This window comes from Phyllostomus discolor, chromosome 3 (assembly GCF_004126475.2).
Source record: "Phyllostomus discolor isolate MPI-MPIP mPhyDis1 chromosome 3, mPhyDis1.pri.v3, whole genome shotgun sequence".
NCBI classification, from domain to species: Eukaryota; Metazoa; Chordata; class Mammalia; order Chiroptera; family Phyllostomidae; genus Phyllostomus; species Phyllostomus discolor.
The window spans coordinates 54,929,386-54,945,076 of record NC_040905.2 but is presented as its reverse complement, the minus strand read 5'-3'; the positions used below and the strand labels follow the sequence as shown (position 1 = coordinate 54,945,076).

The 15,691-nt window shown below is 33.2% G+C and overlaps 1 protein-coding gene across 1 annotated transcript in view; it reads right to left on the bottom strand.

Moving 5' to 3' along the window:
* The window catches only part of RASA1 (RAS p21 protein activator 1), a 116,371-nt gene that overhangs the window by 62,268 nt on the left and 38,412 nt on the right, over positions 1-15,691 (bottom strand). Inside the window, exons 2-4 of the mRNA XM_028528630.2 lie at positions 1,801-1,953; positions 729-864; positions 36-106 (exon numbers count right to left, since the gene is read on the bottom strand). Coding sequence (XP_028384431.1) covers positions 36-106; positions 729-864; positions 1,801-1,953 — 360 coding nt within the window. The remainder of the gene's footprint in view (positions 1-35; positions 107-728; positions 865-1,800; positions 1,954-15,691) is intronic.

Below are 15,691 nucleotides of genomic sequence, written 5' to 3'. Positions count from 1 at the left end.
TCAAATGTCAATAAATGAGAATGTCATAAAAATACCTTATTTCATCAGTGTCTGGTACTTTTGTGTAAGGCAGAATGGCTCGAACACGCCTTCTGTCTTCTACTGGCTAAAAACCATAAGATAATAATTTACAAAAATGAGTTACCTCTTTATGTCAAAGTCAAATCAAGTACGTATTTCCACACAAAGAGAAAGCCAATAAAAACCAACAGGACCATTCAAACTACTTTTTACTGAGGTTCTAAATACCCAAAGCCTGAAAATGTCTGTATTATATTTGTTGTATTTACAGAAATTCTTTTAACGTATAACCAATGTTTTATCAAGCAATATGAATAATCATTAAATTCGAAATAAACTACATTGAACATATAAATTGACTTTTCTCTAATATAAAGCCATTACAGAATCTTGCAGCAACTTCAGCATTAGCACTATAATATCACTAATTACTCCTCATTCATTCAAACATACTTGTTAGGCTATCACCATAGAGTACTATTAAAAAAATCAAGCACTTAAATACAAAATTATAGAAAAATTATCTTTCCTTTTTTGAAAAAGTTGTCAAAGATTTGCTCTGACAGTACAACCAGAATTAAAATATAACACAACAGATACTTCTTGAATTATATTAGATAAACATCACAAGAAACTGAACAAGAGCTAACCCATTAGTAAAGTAAAATAATGAAGTTTTGAAAGATTTTTTTTTAAGTTTTACTTGCCTCTGGTGGTGCAACTGGATAAAGCAATTTTTCTCCTTTCAACAAACAGGAAACATGACTGTAATAACCTATTAGGTCTGACAGTGAAGAAAAACGTCTTCCACCAATGTAGTAATCTCCACACATAGCAATAATCCTATTTGTACAGGAAAAAAATACAGTATAACAAAAACCTTTAAAGACAATTTTGATGGCCATGTTCCATAAACAAATTATAAATCCATAATTTTCATACTCTTTTAACTGCATTAAAATACCACTTAATGAATATCTTCACCACATGCTAATTACTTAAGGTTATTTCTTCTACAAATATATATGTATGCATTAGATATGAGATACATATAATACTTATGAACCTCAATTACATAATTCATTACATTATTTGTGAATCCATCCTCAGATATTTCTCACTTTCCATATTAAAAATGAATAGCAACTTTCATAAGGTTTCTCTGGCTAAAAGCAGCTTGGAGATCTCTTGAAATATTTACAAGGAACATAATTTCCATTCAAAATGTGGTATGACAGTACTCTTAAAGCTTCTTTTAAAATCTAAATATCAAGGGTATATAACAAACATTTTATCAATTACACTATAGGCACTATTTTTTAATCTTCCCATAAAAATAAAATTTAAAAATATGTAAATGCATTTTTTATATATACAGATTTTGACATGTGCACTTGAAAATCTACATGCCCATTTAATTGAAACGAATGTTTGCAGTTTCAGAACAATATGGCTAAAATGAATCTTAATTCTAAAAACTGTTTCCTGTATTTTCTGTTACCCTGTATTTCCACTTTACCACTCAATGTTTCCTTATAATTCAAAGAATTTATATTTTAAAAGTGGTAATTATATTGGATTAGCACAGTAACGCCCAGTAATAATACTGTTTTTAAACAAAAATATAAGCATCCAACATCTAATCTCACTGAAAACAAATCTCATTTTCTTTTATTTAAATGTCACTGAGTCATTCACCTTTATTAAAGCGGATATTTTTATGAATAGTACAGCAAAACAGCTACATTATATGGCCTCATAAAAGGAATAAAGACTTACCTAAAATGGTTGACAACATTTGTCTGGCTAAGAAATGAAAGTACAAAGGACCCTGGCCTCCGATCACTCTCTCTTATTAGGTAACTGCCAGACTTGCCTGCCTGTCTGAGGCGTTCTTCTGCCATAGTTCTATCAAGTTTTCCATGATACCACCTAAGGGGAAAAATTAAGAGATTAGTATAAAAATAGCAACCATAAAGTTACTAATGATATTTGAAAAATATACTACCAGAGGTTATAAATGACTACATATAACTGAACCAGTTATTCCATTTTTAACTCAATTATTTTTAACTCTCAGTCTCTCAAAAAATTTCATTTACTCAGTTTTTAACTTGTTCTATGGCCTAAGCATCTCACCTATGAACCTCTTCCGTTTCTGCCCATCTCTCTACTGCCAGGATTGTCCACATGTTCAAGATACACTTATTACAATCAAATCCTTACTTAGAAGAAGAGTAAGACGGACAAATGGAAACAAATGGTTAATTCATTACTTCTCAACCTACTAAAGAACCAAGATTTGACATTAGGCACATGGTACCTATGAGAAAATAAAACTTTATTCCATTTTAGTGTTTTTCCCTAGAACAGGAAAATAAAATGATGCTAATGGCTACTGTTCTAATGTCCCATTTCATCAAGAAGCTGACTAATACCTTTGGTCTTATGATGATCTACTCCATAAACACTCATTTGAATTCAATTCCTCAAATTTTGTTTAACAAACCTGTGAGGAATAAATAATACCTGTTGTCATTTTAACTTTTCTGCTCTCAGTTTAACTATATCTACCTACCATACTACCAGATGATCTGCTTAAATGACTGGCTGTAGCTCTAGCATCATCCCTGCTACCAATCTATGCCTACAAAAGTCTCATGGATTGATATAAACAGAAGCATACTGAGAAACAGATTGGAATTTTCAAATGGTTATGGTAACAAATCTACACAGTAATTTTTATGAAATAGCTTTATATTTTTTAATATGTTAGTCATCCAAACTTATCCTCTGGTACTTGCAGTCTAACTTGAAACATTCTAAGAAAAACAACATTCATATTACATTGAGACACTTATTATCTACGATGGATAAGTCAGTCAAAACTATGAACTACTAAGACTATTTTTTAAAAGACTTTCTTTATTTATTTTTAGACATGTGTGCCTCTCACACATTCCCTGCTGAGGACCTTGCCGGCAACACAGCCATCTGGCCTGACGGGGAATCCAACCAGTGACTCTTGGTTCCCAGGCCAGTGCTCAATCCACTGAGCCATACCAGCCAGGGCCCTAAAACTATTTTTTAAGCTTGCTATAATAAAAGCTTAATGTTATTCTTGACTCCTTAATTTACTAAAAAAGAAAACCTTAAAACTTCTCAAATTAATTATTTTTAATTTTCTTCTAAAAAGCAACCCATTTGCCCTGGCTGGTGTGGCTCAGTGGTTGAGCACTGGTCTGTGAACCAAATGGTCGCCAGTTCAATTCACCGTCTAGAGCACATGCCTGTGGTTGCAGGCCAGGTCCCCAGTAGGGGGAGAGTGAGACGCAACCACACATTGATGTTTCTGTCCCTTTCTTTCTCCCTCCCTTCCCCTCTCTCTAAAAATAAATAAGTAAAATGTTTTTTTAAAAAATCAACCCATTTATCTATGCATAAGACTGAAATAAAATAATGAAAAACTCAACCATTGGAACTGCACTGTAACTTAATAGATAAAACATAATTGTAAACCATGTTATAAGAAGGAAAAGAGCAATCAATGTTACATTCCTCTAAAATTTCAGTCTCAGTTCAACCATTACCTTTGAGGTTACTTATGAGTAAATTTAACTTTTAAGAGCTGTTTTTTTTAAATATAAAAGGAAAAGTTTCAGACTAATGATCATGATAACTTCCTTAAAGAGCTACAGTTTAATAATATATGATCAGTACAAAATTTTGATATTCCAGGACAGAAGTTTACCTACTTGTAATATATAGAACTTCCTTAGTATATAAAACTGCTAATTCTTCATTACCTAAAGGAGTGACGCTATGCCACAGAGCAGATTTACACATCAAAATTAAGGACAATTTTAAGTGAAGTCCCTATTTTGTATACTTGATAGTTCTTAAATTCCTGTTATGATTCATGTAAAATATCAAGATTAAAAGATTTTATTTAATTCCCTTTCTCTTATGAACTCACCAAGAGGTGCTACACAGAGGTTGTGTGAGGCATTACACAATTACTAATTTATAATATGTACCTAACTAAAGACCTTTACTGATACATAAAAGATATATTTGTGATTTTTAATTCTTCCATCTGTGTGATTTATGTAAGATTAAGATGGGTATTAAGTTCAAGACAAAGACATTAAAAAACCAGCTTTGTTTCCTGAATATTACTGACTCCATGCCAAAAAGCTTACAAACTTCCAACATAAAAAGCAAAACATGTCAATTCTTGATTATGATTATAAATTGAAATTAAATTGTTCAACAACAGATCCTCAAAAAGTGTTAAAATATTCCACTGTTACAAGTGTCAGACTATCTAGAAAAAAACTGAAGTCTTAAAACTCAGAATTTCTTGAATTATCTTTATTGTTTACTTCAAATTATCAGTGTGAATCATAGTAACAAAAACATTAAATACCTACACAGATACTTTAAAGCCACTATTGAAGCATAAAAAGCACTTCAATTAAACTGTTCCACTATGAAATCTTTATCCCATCTTAAAAACTGGAAATCAAAAAAATCATTAGTATCATACTAAAATAATTTTATTTAGCCCTGGTTGGTGTAGCTCAGTGGATTGAGTGCAGACCTCCAAACCAAGGGGTTGCCAGTTTGATTCCCAGTCAGGGCACATGCCAGGGTTGCAGGCCAGGTCCCCAGTGAGGGCTGCGCAAGAGGGAACCACACATTGATGTTTTTCTCCCCCTCTTTAAAAAAATCATTTTATTTAAATTGCATATAGTATCATGATATGCAGTTAAAACTTTTATAAATAAACCACAAATCCAATGTGATATGATTCAATTCAAATACTTCACAGATTTAGAGAACCTAAGTAAACTCTATCCACTGAGGATTAATACTTAGGCCTACTTTCAAACACTATCTCTCAATACTTTTTTAATTTATGATCTTTCTTAATTTTCGATTTTTATTTTAGAGAGAGGAAGGGAGGGAGAAAGAGATGGAGAGGAACACTGACATGAGAAACATCAATCAGTTGCTTCTCGCCTGAGCCCCACCGGCAACCTAGGCACCTGCCCTGAACAGGAAAGGAACAGGCTACCTTTCACTTTAAGGGACAACAGGAAACCAACTGAGCTGTAGTAGTCAGTGCTGACCTATGAACTTTTTGATAAACATAAAAATTTCACCTGCTAGGAATTATTATACATTATATTTAACTTCATGCTATCTTTGTGAAATCTGTAACATAATTCATTTTATATACAAAATAATAGGTAATATGCATTCTCAAAACATAAGCCCCATATCAAAGATATACTTGTATTTTCAGACCATAAGACACACCTAGGTTTTAGAGGAGGAAAGTAGGGAAAACATTTTTGAAGCAAAAAATGTGATAAAATATTTAATAACATAAATAACAACACTTCACCAATGTAAATGTAAGCAGAACTCAACAGCAGCATCAACAACCATTATTTCTCCCAAATTGGTGGGGGGGTGGGTGCCTTATAGTCTGAAAAATATGGTAACACTCCCGAAGGAGTCACTTCCCTAGTAATATTTGTATAAAAGATTCAATTTAATAAAAATGCTACCCTTTCTCACTTCAAATAGTTACAGTAACATTAATACAGGAAATGAAACAAAACATCGATTTAATTATCCACACTACTTCTCTAAATCTTCACAGTCAAAGCTTTATTCTATTTCTTTAATGGTAGTTTTGCTGATGATTGTTTTCAAATAACCTAGGAAAACACCAAAAAAAAAAAAAAAAAAAAAACCCACAAACAAAAAATGCAACTGGAATGTAGAATACTTGAAAGGAACACGGAGTAACTGAATTGTCATATTAGGGGTATGAAGACACTCTGAGCATAATATGAGATTACCAGATATCTATGGGCTAAATCCCTTAAATTAAATTTTTTACTCTGCTTATATCTGTGGTAATTGTAACCCATGGACTAAACTTGGTATATAGTAATATTAATTTTAAAAGTATCTGTTGAATAAAGGAAGACATTTCAAGTCATAAGACATAATAGTAGAAAAGACTTTAGAAGTCCAGTCTAACTTCCCTGCCGATGAAAAAAATTTAAAAAGACGAAAGAAAAATTTTCTTTAATGTCCACAATAAGCAAGTTCTGACCTTTGAGAATTGCTATCTTTGTCTAAAAGAACTTGAAACAATTTTGGCTGACAGAGCTCAGAGAAAACAGCTATACTGACACCCCCTAAATTCCTTCAAAAGAGACTAAGCTGACTGGTGAGACCAAGATTCACCAGAAACCATTTCTGTAACTATGGTCAAGTCACTACATTTTGTACCTCACTTGTAAAATAGGGAAAATAATCTCTACCAACCTCAGAATAAGTTAAGTATTTGTTCTAAACTCCTTCAAAGAAAAAAAATTTTTTTAAAGTACCACACAGTCTATAGCAAAGTATAATGGTTAAGGGTAAAGACGCTGGAGCCTCTGCTATGTATGAATCCTAGCTCTAGCAATTTGCTGTACAAATATGGGCAAATTACTTAATTTCTGAAGCTCAGTTTCCTCATCTATAAAATGTATATAATAACAATACCTGTCTCACAGAAGGTTGGCTTGGTATTATTGTTAAATGTACTAACACATATATTCATATAAATTATGTGTTATGTAAACACATAATTACACATATGTGTAATTATGTTACATGTAAAAGACTACAGGAATGATTAATACAACTTCATCAATAAAAATCACAAATTTTATGACTGTTGGATGGTTAATTTGAGAATCACCTAAGCCACAATTATCTTCCTATTTTCCACTTGTTTACTCTTTATTTAATTTTGGGAGGAGAACAAGAGAAACCAATTCTTGTTTCTGCTAAAGCAAAGCACTGATTTTACAAGAAAATTTATTCCCCAAAACTCCTTTAAGAACTTTACTGATCACACATATTAATTGTGGCTGGAGGCACCACAATATTTATAAAGTTAGAAATTCTTTCATTTCGCCTGGCAACTCTAGAAGGAAACCTTCAAACAGCCCCACTCTTTCCCCAATATATATATACAGTGTGGGGGAAAAGTAGGTTTAGTTGTTTGTTCATATGGAAAATAATACAATAATAAACTGTTGGTATACTCACAACCGTAAACCTGGCTTTTGCCCCAACTTGTATTCTTTGGAGGATGGCAAAGACAGTATGCATTTGACATACCAAGATGTTTTCTTATCTAAAAGTAAATTAATTCTCTCTCCCTCACCTCACTCCCTCCCTCTCTTTCCCCAAAGGCTGAGAAAGGAAACACCAGGATATTTAAGAAGAATACACTTTTCTCAGTTAGCTTTGCAAATTTTGGTTGAGAATTATTAGCAGGCAAATATGGAGTCCCTTGATTTCATTTCCTTAGAAAATATACAATCTAAAATACCACAGCATCCAAGATGAAACTATACAATAAATTAACAATAAAAAAGACAAGTTGAACAAGATGAAGGAATTACTTTATTTCTAAATGTAGAATCACATGTTTTTTTCTAAAACATATGTTGTATATTGTTGGAGAACATCTGAGGGGCCTAAAAGGGGCCTCTGTGCTTTTTAGTTGGTCTCTTGTAATTAGGAAGAATATAGAAATCTATGCAATGAGAAAACAACCTAAGAGCAAGGGCTGCGAACCAAAGTGTCGCAGGTTCGATTCCCAGCCAGGGTACATGCCTGGGTTGCAGGTCGTGACCCCCAGCAACTGCACACTGATGTTTCTCTCTCTATCTCCCTCCCTTCCCTCTCTAAAAATAAATAAAATCTTTAAAAATAAATAAATAAATAAATAGAAACACGGCTATGTAATTTAAAAAAAAAAAAAGAAAAAAAGAAAACAACCTAGTCTGAATACAAAGAAACACTTCATTCAGACTGCACAATTATTTAAATCTAACTTGACAATCTTAAATGGAAACTGTCTACTACAGTAGAAAACAATTAAAATAGAGCTACCATCAACAGACTTCCTTCCTTTAAAAAGGAAACCAAACTGAAGTTCCCAGATCACTTTTACTTTTCCACTATGCTCTTCCTCTTAGTTATGTCACTGACAGGCACCAAAGTTCTTACAGAGAAATGTATATGCAGAATCCCAATTGTCAAGAAATCTCTTCTTTCACCAGAATCACTTGGGATTCTGTGTGCCTTATCATACTACAAACTTCTAAGTTTTTCTGTAACTCTCAAAGATGCTAATCAGATTTTTTTACACATGCTTGTCCTTTCTGAAATTAAATGGGTTATTTCAGGTTAGTTCAGACATGTACACACAAATTTGCTACAACTACTGTATTCTCCTAAATCCCCCATACTTCCTCTTAACAAACATAGTTCCTACTACAGTCATACTGTCTGAGTTGAAGGTTAAGAAAAAGAATGACTTTTTAAAGTAAAGGGGAAAATAAAGAAAATATACCTTATATTAAGTAATTGTATTCAGTCTTTTTTATTCGTATCACTATGCAGAAACTAAAATTTGGTTACTAGTAAATTTACTAGAACTACTAGGCTAAGCATTATAGATGTAGTATCCCTTCAACCACCTACATCACTTAAACAGAAACAATCACATATATATGGTTAGATATCTTTAGTATAGTTGTGTTTAGACAAATATCAAGTGTATGTGTTTAGTTTTTATACCCCAGATCAAACTAGCTCAAGGCAAAAGCAGAAACTGTATTTCCTTTTGCCACGGGTAACATACTTACAAAATCCAGGAGAGGTTTCCACTCAGGGGAAGTATTTTGAAAGAAACAGCACTGTAATATGTTCTATCCACCCCAAAATTGAGTCCACTGAAAAACTAATACATGAAAGGTAGGAATCAATACCAAGCTTACATAGGAAAATGTTTACATTGAAATGTACTCAGCCAGCTTTCATATCACTACCCCTTACTCCCACACCCTGGAAAACAGATAGTGAAGAGCAAAAAAAGCCACACTCTACAAAAATGGTACACAACAATCAAGCATTTTTTAAAAAATAAGAAAAAGCACAAAACTTACTAGCAGGAAGCTAACATCAGTTCCTACCTTACATCCTCGATCTCTTATAATTTAATTCCTCAAAAACTACAAATTCTTACAGTTGCGTTTTTCTTAGATTTTTGACAATTACAGTGTCAAACCACTAAATGCACGAAAATTGGGAAAGGAAATGACTGTGGTCATCTGATCCAATGCACTGCTACAACAGAGTTTTGTGAACTACTTGAAGCAAGTCTTAAGAAGAAACACTTTACCCCCCTACCCATCACGTGGCCCTTTTTGATTTTTGTTTGTTTGTTTGTTTTAAATTTCACAACACTCGGTCTAAAACTTTAGTGGGTATGGTGATTCCTATCTACTGCAGCTAAAACATTTCTTAATCTGTATTTTAATATACACATCCATCTTTAAAACATCAAATCTGAAAGTTAAATGCAAACTTTAGTTGAACATTCCCTTTTATTTAGTGCATCTCCAACAAACTATATGCCACGCATTGTGCTACATAGTAGAAAAACAAATTAACACCACAGAACACTGACACAGAAGTTTATGATTTAGTGGAGAACAGACAAAACAAACAGTTGCAATCTGGTACAGTAAGTGCTGGAATGTGAGGGAATTTAGAAATATATCAGTCCTAGGATCAGTCTTAGTATATGCTTCCTGAAAATAAAAAAAAAAAACTGATTACTAAACAGAAACCTAAAAGATAAGTACGTAGCAACTCATTCAGAGAAAGCAAGGGACTGAGAAGGTGAGAAAGATGTCACAGTCAGAGGGAAAAGTACAGGCTCCCCAAAATAAAAAGTTTATTTGTAGATATAGGAACATAAGAATGTGTTTCAAAACTTTTTTGAAACTTTGAAATATACTTTTATATTTCAAAACTTTTGAAATATACTTTATAAATCTAATTCTTATCAAATGAAATGAAAAAATATAAGCTTTCCAATTAGACTAGATTTATAACCTTACTTGCTGAACTTCTCTCAGCTCCTCAACAGAAATCTATCTCAAAGAACATTTTAAAAGTTCAAAATATTCTCTGATCCCATAAATAACCCTATAGGGGTAGGGTGGGGGTGGGAGGTATGGGTATTATTCCACAGCAACCAAAGTTTTCTATAACATGCCCATTATTCTTATGTCCCCTGTATCCCAACCAAACTACATTTATTCATTCAAAAATCTCTTTTAAGCTCCTAATATATTTTAGGCACTGTTTTAAACATTGGTTTATCCCTCTGCACTTACTCATGGCGTTTTTTTCTATATAACTTTTTTTTTAATGAAGGTGAAAATATTATGCAATTTAGCCAAAAGGTATCCTAAAACTAAAGCATTTCCTATGGATTTATTTCAACAGAATTTTCTATTTCTCTATCTGTTCTTATGCATGGAAATATCAATACCTCTCCAGTTCAAACAATAAAATCTATGAATATGACTCCCAAATTATTCTCTCTAAACCTGGCTTTTCTTCTAAGTTTAAGGTCCAAGTTAACAAGTAGCTTCTGAGACTCTTCACTTCAAGGTTAATACCCAAATCTTAAAAACCTGCCAACTACTCCTACAAACACATACATACACACACACACCTTCCTCTTTATTCCTCTATATTGTTAATGGCATCAGCATCCTTCCTACCGTTCAGACTCAAAACTTCAAAAGCAACTTTGATTCCTTCCTCTCTCTCTCTCTCTCTCTATCCATAAAACTACTGCCAACAAATTATTCTCCAGTTTTCCATTTCCACATTGATCACTCTAGTTCAGGCCCTCTTTTCCTGTCATACTGTTTCCACCCTCTCTACAACTGTGGGAAGATTCTTCTTCCTAATAGGCTCTTCTTTAATGGTACACTTAATTATTTCATTCTAGTAACTTAAAAGTCTACAAATGCTTATGTATCCATTACCAAATGAAGCACAAACTATTCAACTTGGTATTCAAAAGACATCAACAAAGGCTCCAATCTCCCTTTGAGGGAGAGAGGTGCAGAATTTAAATAGAAAGATGAAAAAAAGATTTAGGTTCTGAAGTATGTTTGTAATGGTCAACTTTAGCTGTCTACTGATTATCTGAAAATCACAATGAGCTACTCACTAACTGACTTTTGAAAAGCTGCTTATTTTTTCCACAATGAGATTTTACATTTCTTCAAGTACATTATGAAACTAATAGGCCCTCAATAAAATATCCATATTACCATCCCAAGAAAAGAATTATTCTCCAGGTAGGTACCATGACCAGAACGATACCTTAGAGAGCATTTGTTAAAGGCAGGAGAGCAAAGGTACAAGCTAATAATTATTCATCACATTTGCTTTAAATTTATACTCTTCTATTTTGTATTTTCAAATAAATAGCTCTGGTCTCAAGACATTAAAATGTAAAGAAATTAAACATTAGTAACTGAAATTTATACACAAAAATGTCAGTTTAAATGTATAACTTTGATAGATTTGAATATCTATTAATTTTTTCTAAATTTTGACAAAATTACAATTATCTAAGAAGCCATAGAAAATTTTGATTAGAAATTTGAACTTTCATGAATAGAAACCAAAGGGTCAGCCGGAATATTCATTTTTTTAAAGTTAGATTTGCTTTTTTACCTGTAGTATACTCTATTTTATATCAACATTGCTTGTCAAGCAAAACAAATAATCATAAACACTAGGAAGTATTTCATTTTCTTGATTAAATATATCAAGAAAATTAAATATAGAAAATAATATAGAAAAACAATGGACACCAAGACTGTTATTCTCAAGCTGCTGCAACTTGTTTAATAATACATAAAAAAATACAAACAGCAGTTGTACAACCCTCTCCCAAATTAATCATTCTAACTTGAGCAACCAAATAGTACTCTACACTTACTCCAGATTGAGATATTCTCTGAGATCCCCCAAGGATAGCATGTTTCTTTAAAAACACAAGATTTTTAAAAAGGAAGCTTTTGCCTGTTAGCCATTAATAAGAGGTGCAACATAATTCTGTACTTTCATATTAACTGAATTCATAAATATCAGAATATATCCATTTTAATATAAAACTATTTATATTTTAAATAATTTATAAATCTTATTCTGCCTAGCTCCCAAATATGATGTCCTCAAAAACTGGTAAAACATTCAAAAAAAACTTTTTAGAATCTCTAATAAAAAGTGGTACACATCACTTATGTAATCTAAGTCAAATATTCATCATGCTCATCTGGTGTCATGACACAGAGTGTTCACCAATATGACTCATTCCTATCTCTCCAGTCAACCTTCCTGGCTTTTCCAACAGGTGCTGGCTGGATCTTTCAATCTAGATATCTTGACAAACTCAAACCCAACATCAAAATAAAATGACCTCATCCTCAATCTTCCCACACTCCTTCTCCTAACCTCTTCTTTCTCTCCCACTTCCCATCTTTACATATGTCATACATCAATTCACTAACCAAAGCTATTAGTTAGAACCATGTATTGTTTTTTTAAGGTCAAATAAAAAAAAAAGCAATTACATGTGGGTCAACCAAGAGGAAACCTCTCATCATTACCTGACTCTTCTCTATACTGTTTCCTTCATATGCAATCAGTAAAAAAGCCTTAAAATTCCAAATTCTCATGCCCTTTTTTCTACCTAAGCTTTTCATTTCCCACTGTCAATGGCCTTCCTCATCATGTGTAGCAATTCCTGCAGTAGGTCTCTGAGTCTCCCTGCTCTTCCATTTCCTTATATATCTCTAACAAATATTCAGAAGCAGCTACATGTGACTCACAACTCAAAAACTGAAATGGTTCCACTGCTTACAAAATTAAGTCCAAACTATTGTCTTGGCATTCAGTAATTTTTATGACTTTCCATTCCTCACAGGACTTCTTGCCACTTCCAAAACACATCAAGCACACACTAGCAGGCCTCTATCCCTTTGATCATCAGATTCTTTTCACTTGAAATATTGACATTGCCAGCTTTTGCCTATGGAAATCCATGTCTTTCTTTAATAATTAGCTCAAGTGCCATCTACCTGATCCTCTAGTCATAGTCTTCTACAATTCTCTCAGTTTATTTATCATACTTTTTTGACATTTTAATTTATTTGTAATATAGTCAATCATTTTCATATCTGTTTTCTCCATTAAACTGAAAGGTACTTGAGGATGTTGAGGATCTTTAAGTCATCTTCACAATTCTGTAGACTAGCATTTGGCACAATTCTTTGAACACAGTCATCATTGACAGGTGGAAGGTTGAGAAAAACAAATTAATCAAAAATCCCTGCCTACACTGAAATTGTCAAATCATAATCCCTTACTGGAATCCACATATCTAGCCAAACTAGAGAATGCCTTGCATTCTCCCATTTAAGCTATTTCCTCAACCTGAAAACTGTCCTCCCGCCCCCATTCAAGAGATTTTTAATCACTTTGCCCTCTGGGAATACCTTTGCCACCAGGCAAAGTCAAAATTCCACCTCCTCAATCATCTAAAGAGCACTCTTCCCCAAAATGTTGTTTTAAATAAAAAACCACCTAGCATATAATGCTTGTGATCACATCCATTTTCTCAGCAGAAAAAAAAAAACAAAAATAAAAAATCTTGAAGTAGAAATGTAGTACCCTCACCTAAATACCCCTACTTCTCCTACTCTAAATTTATGTAATAGTTGCACAGATTGATGATTTGCAAAGATGCTGATTTGGGAGCTGCCTGTTCATCACCCATCACATTTAGGTAAAACAGACTCACACCCTCTCTCTGGGACCTCTTTCTTTCCAAATTGCAAAGATACAGTTTCTGAGAAATTTCACTTTCTTTGAAGAACCTGGCTTAATTAAAATCTATCATTTCACGGTAAGCACCTGAACCAAGCAGAGTCAAAACTTCTTTTCAAATATTTTTTCACACTAGAGCCAAAAGTCACTCTGATGACAAAAGCTATAGGAGACAACATCAAATAAAGGATTTTGTTTATTATGTTTTCCATCACTTAGAAGGGCCAGTCCGTAATAAGAATGAGGCTGACAGGACCTAACAGGTAAAGGCATGAAAATGGAGATCCATGACAGCCTTCAAATCCCTGTCCAGTTATCTCTGAAATCCTAGTTACAAGACTATTTTTCCTAGTTTAGCTGTTGGTCTCATCCTTTTATTACTGGACCCCAAAGAAATTTGTTTATGTGGGTTATATCTATCAGGATTCATGGTATTAGAAATTAAGTGAGAATATTTAAAATGTTTACTATTAATTTTTCATTAACAATAATGGAGTTATTGTTAATATACAACACATACTATTTTCAAAAAATTTAATGAAAAGAGTAGTGTTATTTTACATTTTTATGCAATTCTTTAATAGTTAATTTCAGTAGAATAGCTGGGCTTTCATATCTCTTCCTGTATTCAATTAGTTAGTGTACACCATTTGGTTCATGGTATACAAAGACTGATGTAGTTACTTCAAAATGTAGTTACTTGAAAGTCAGATGAAATTTAAAGGGTCAGGTAAGTTTATAGTTGTTCATATGGAAAGTAATACAATAATTAGTAAATAATACTACAAGAATAAACTTTCGAATATTCACAGCTGTAAACCTACTTTTGCCACACCCTATATAATCTGACCATACTTATAAACATTGCATATTCTGCTCCATTAAAATTGATTGGTCTATTATTTATTCATGCATATTCCCTAGCATCATGCAGTAATCATCTGGCAATAATGATTGGTTCAAAAAATATATATTGATGGGTTCAGTGAGCTATGAAATCTTCCAAATATTAACATGTTTCGTAACATCAAAATGTCACATTTTTTATGTCCTCACTATGCAGTCTGAGTTGTCCAAAGTCTGCACATCTGGCCCTTATCCAGACCTCTAAGTCCTCAAAATATCCAGCCCAGCAAGAATGTCCTTTTTACTAAGAAGCATGACTTAAGTCGAACTGATGAAGTAACTAAGGTTGGCCACACGGGGGCTCCTGGCCTACGTGATCAACCTCCCCTCCAAAGCTTCTCTACCCATTCCCAATCCCCAAAATACTGAACACACATTATTACTGGGATACTTAAGCACTATTTGTACGACTCCACTGGCAGAGAACAACCAGCACTTTGCATTTAGTCCCCCTGCTCTCTGCCTTAGCTACTTTCTTTCTATGCTGATTTATTTGTATCCTTTTACTATAATTAACTTTTACTATATGTGTAACAGCTTTGCTGAATCCTACTAGCCCTAGAAAAATCACTGAACCTGAGGGTGGTTTTAGGGACCTCCAACAAGTAACCATCAATATTAACAGAGAGGCTGCTGGCAGGCACTAACATAGGTGTATCATGAGTTTTTTCAGGAAGCAACTGTAATTGTGAAGAGGCAAGTAGCAGCACTGTCTTCCAAAAAGCAACCTGACCCTTACTTTGGTGGGTAAAAGCAAAAAATAAAAAGTGCTCACATGTATATTACATAGCCTTTCTAGATGACTACTGCTTTTTTCCTAGGCTTTAGCAGAAAAAGACATTTATTTTGTTGTTGTTTAAGTGAAATGCCATGTCTGTTGCAAATTCTAGCTATTTTACTTGCACATGTGAAAAATATCTATATGTAGTTTATGGACTGGTAGCATTTCAAATAAATGACATACTGAAAT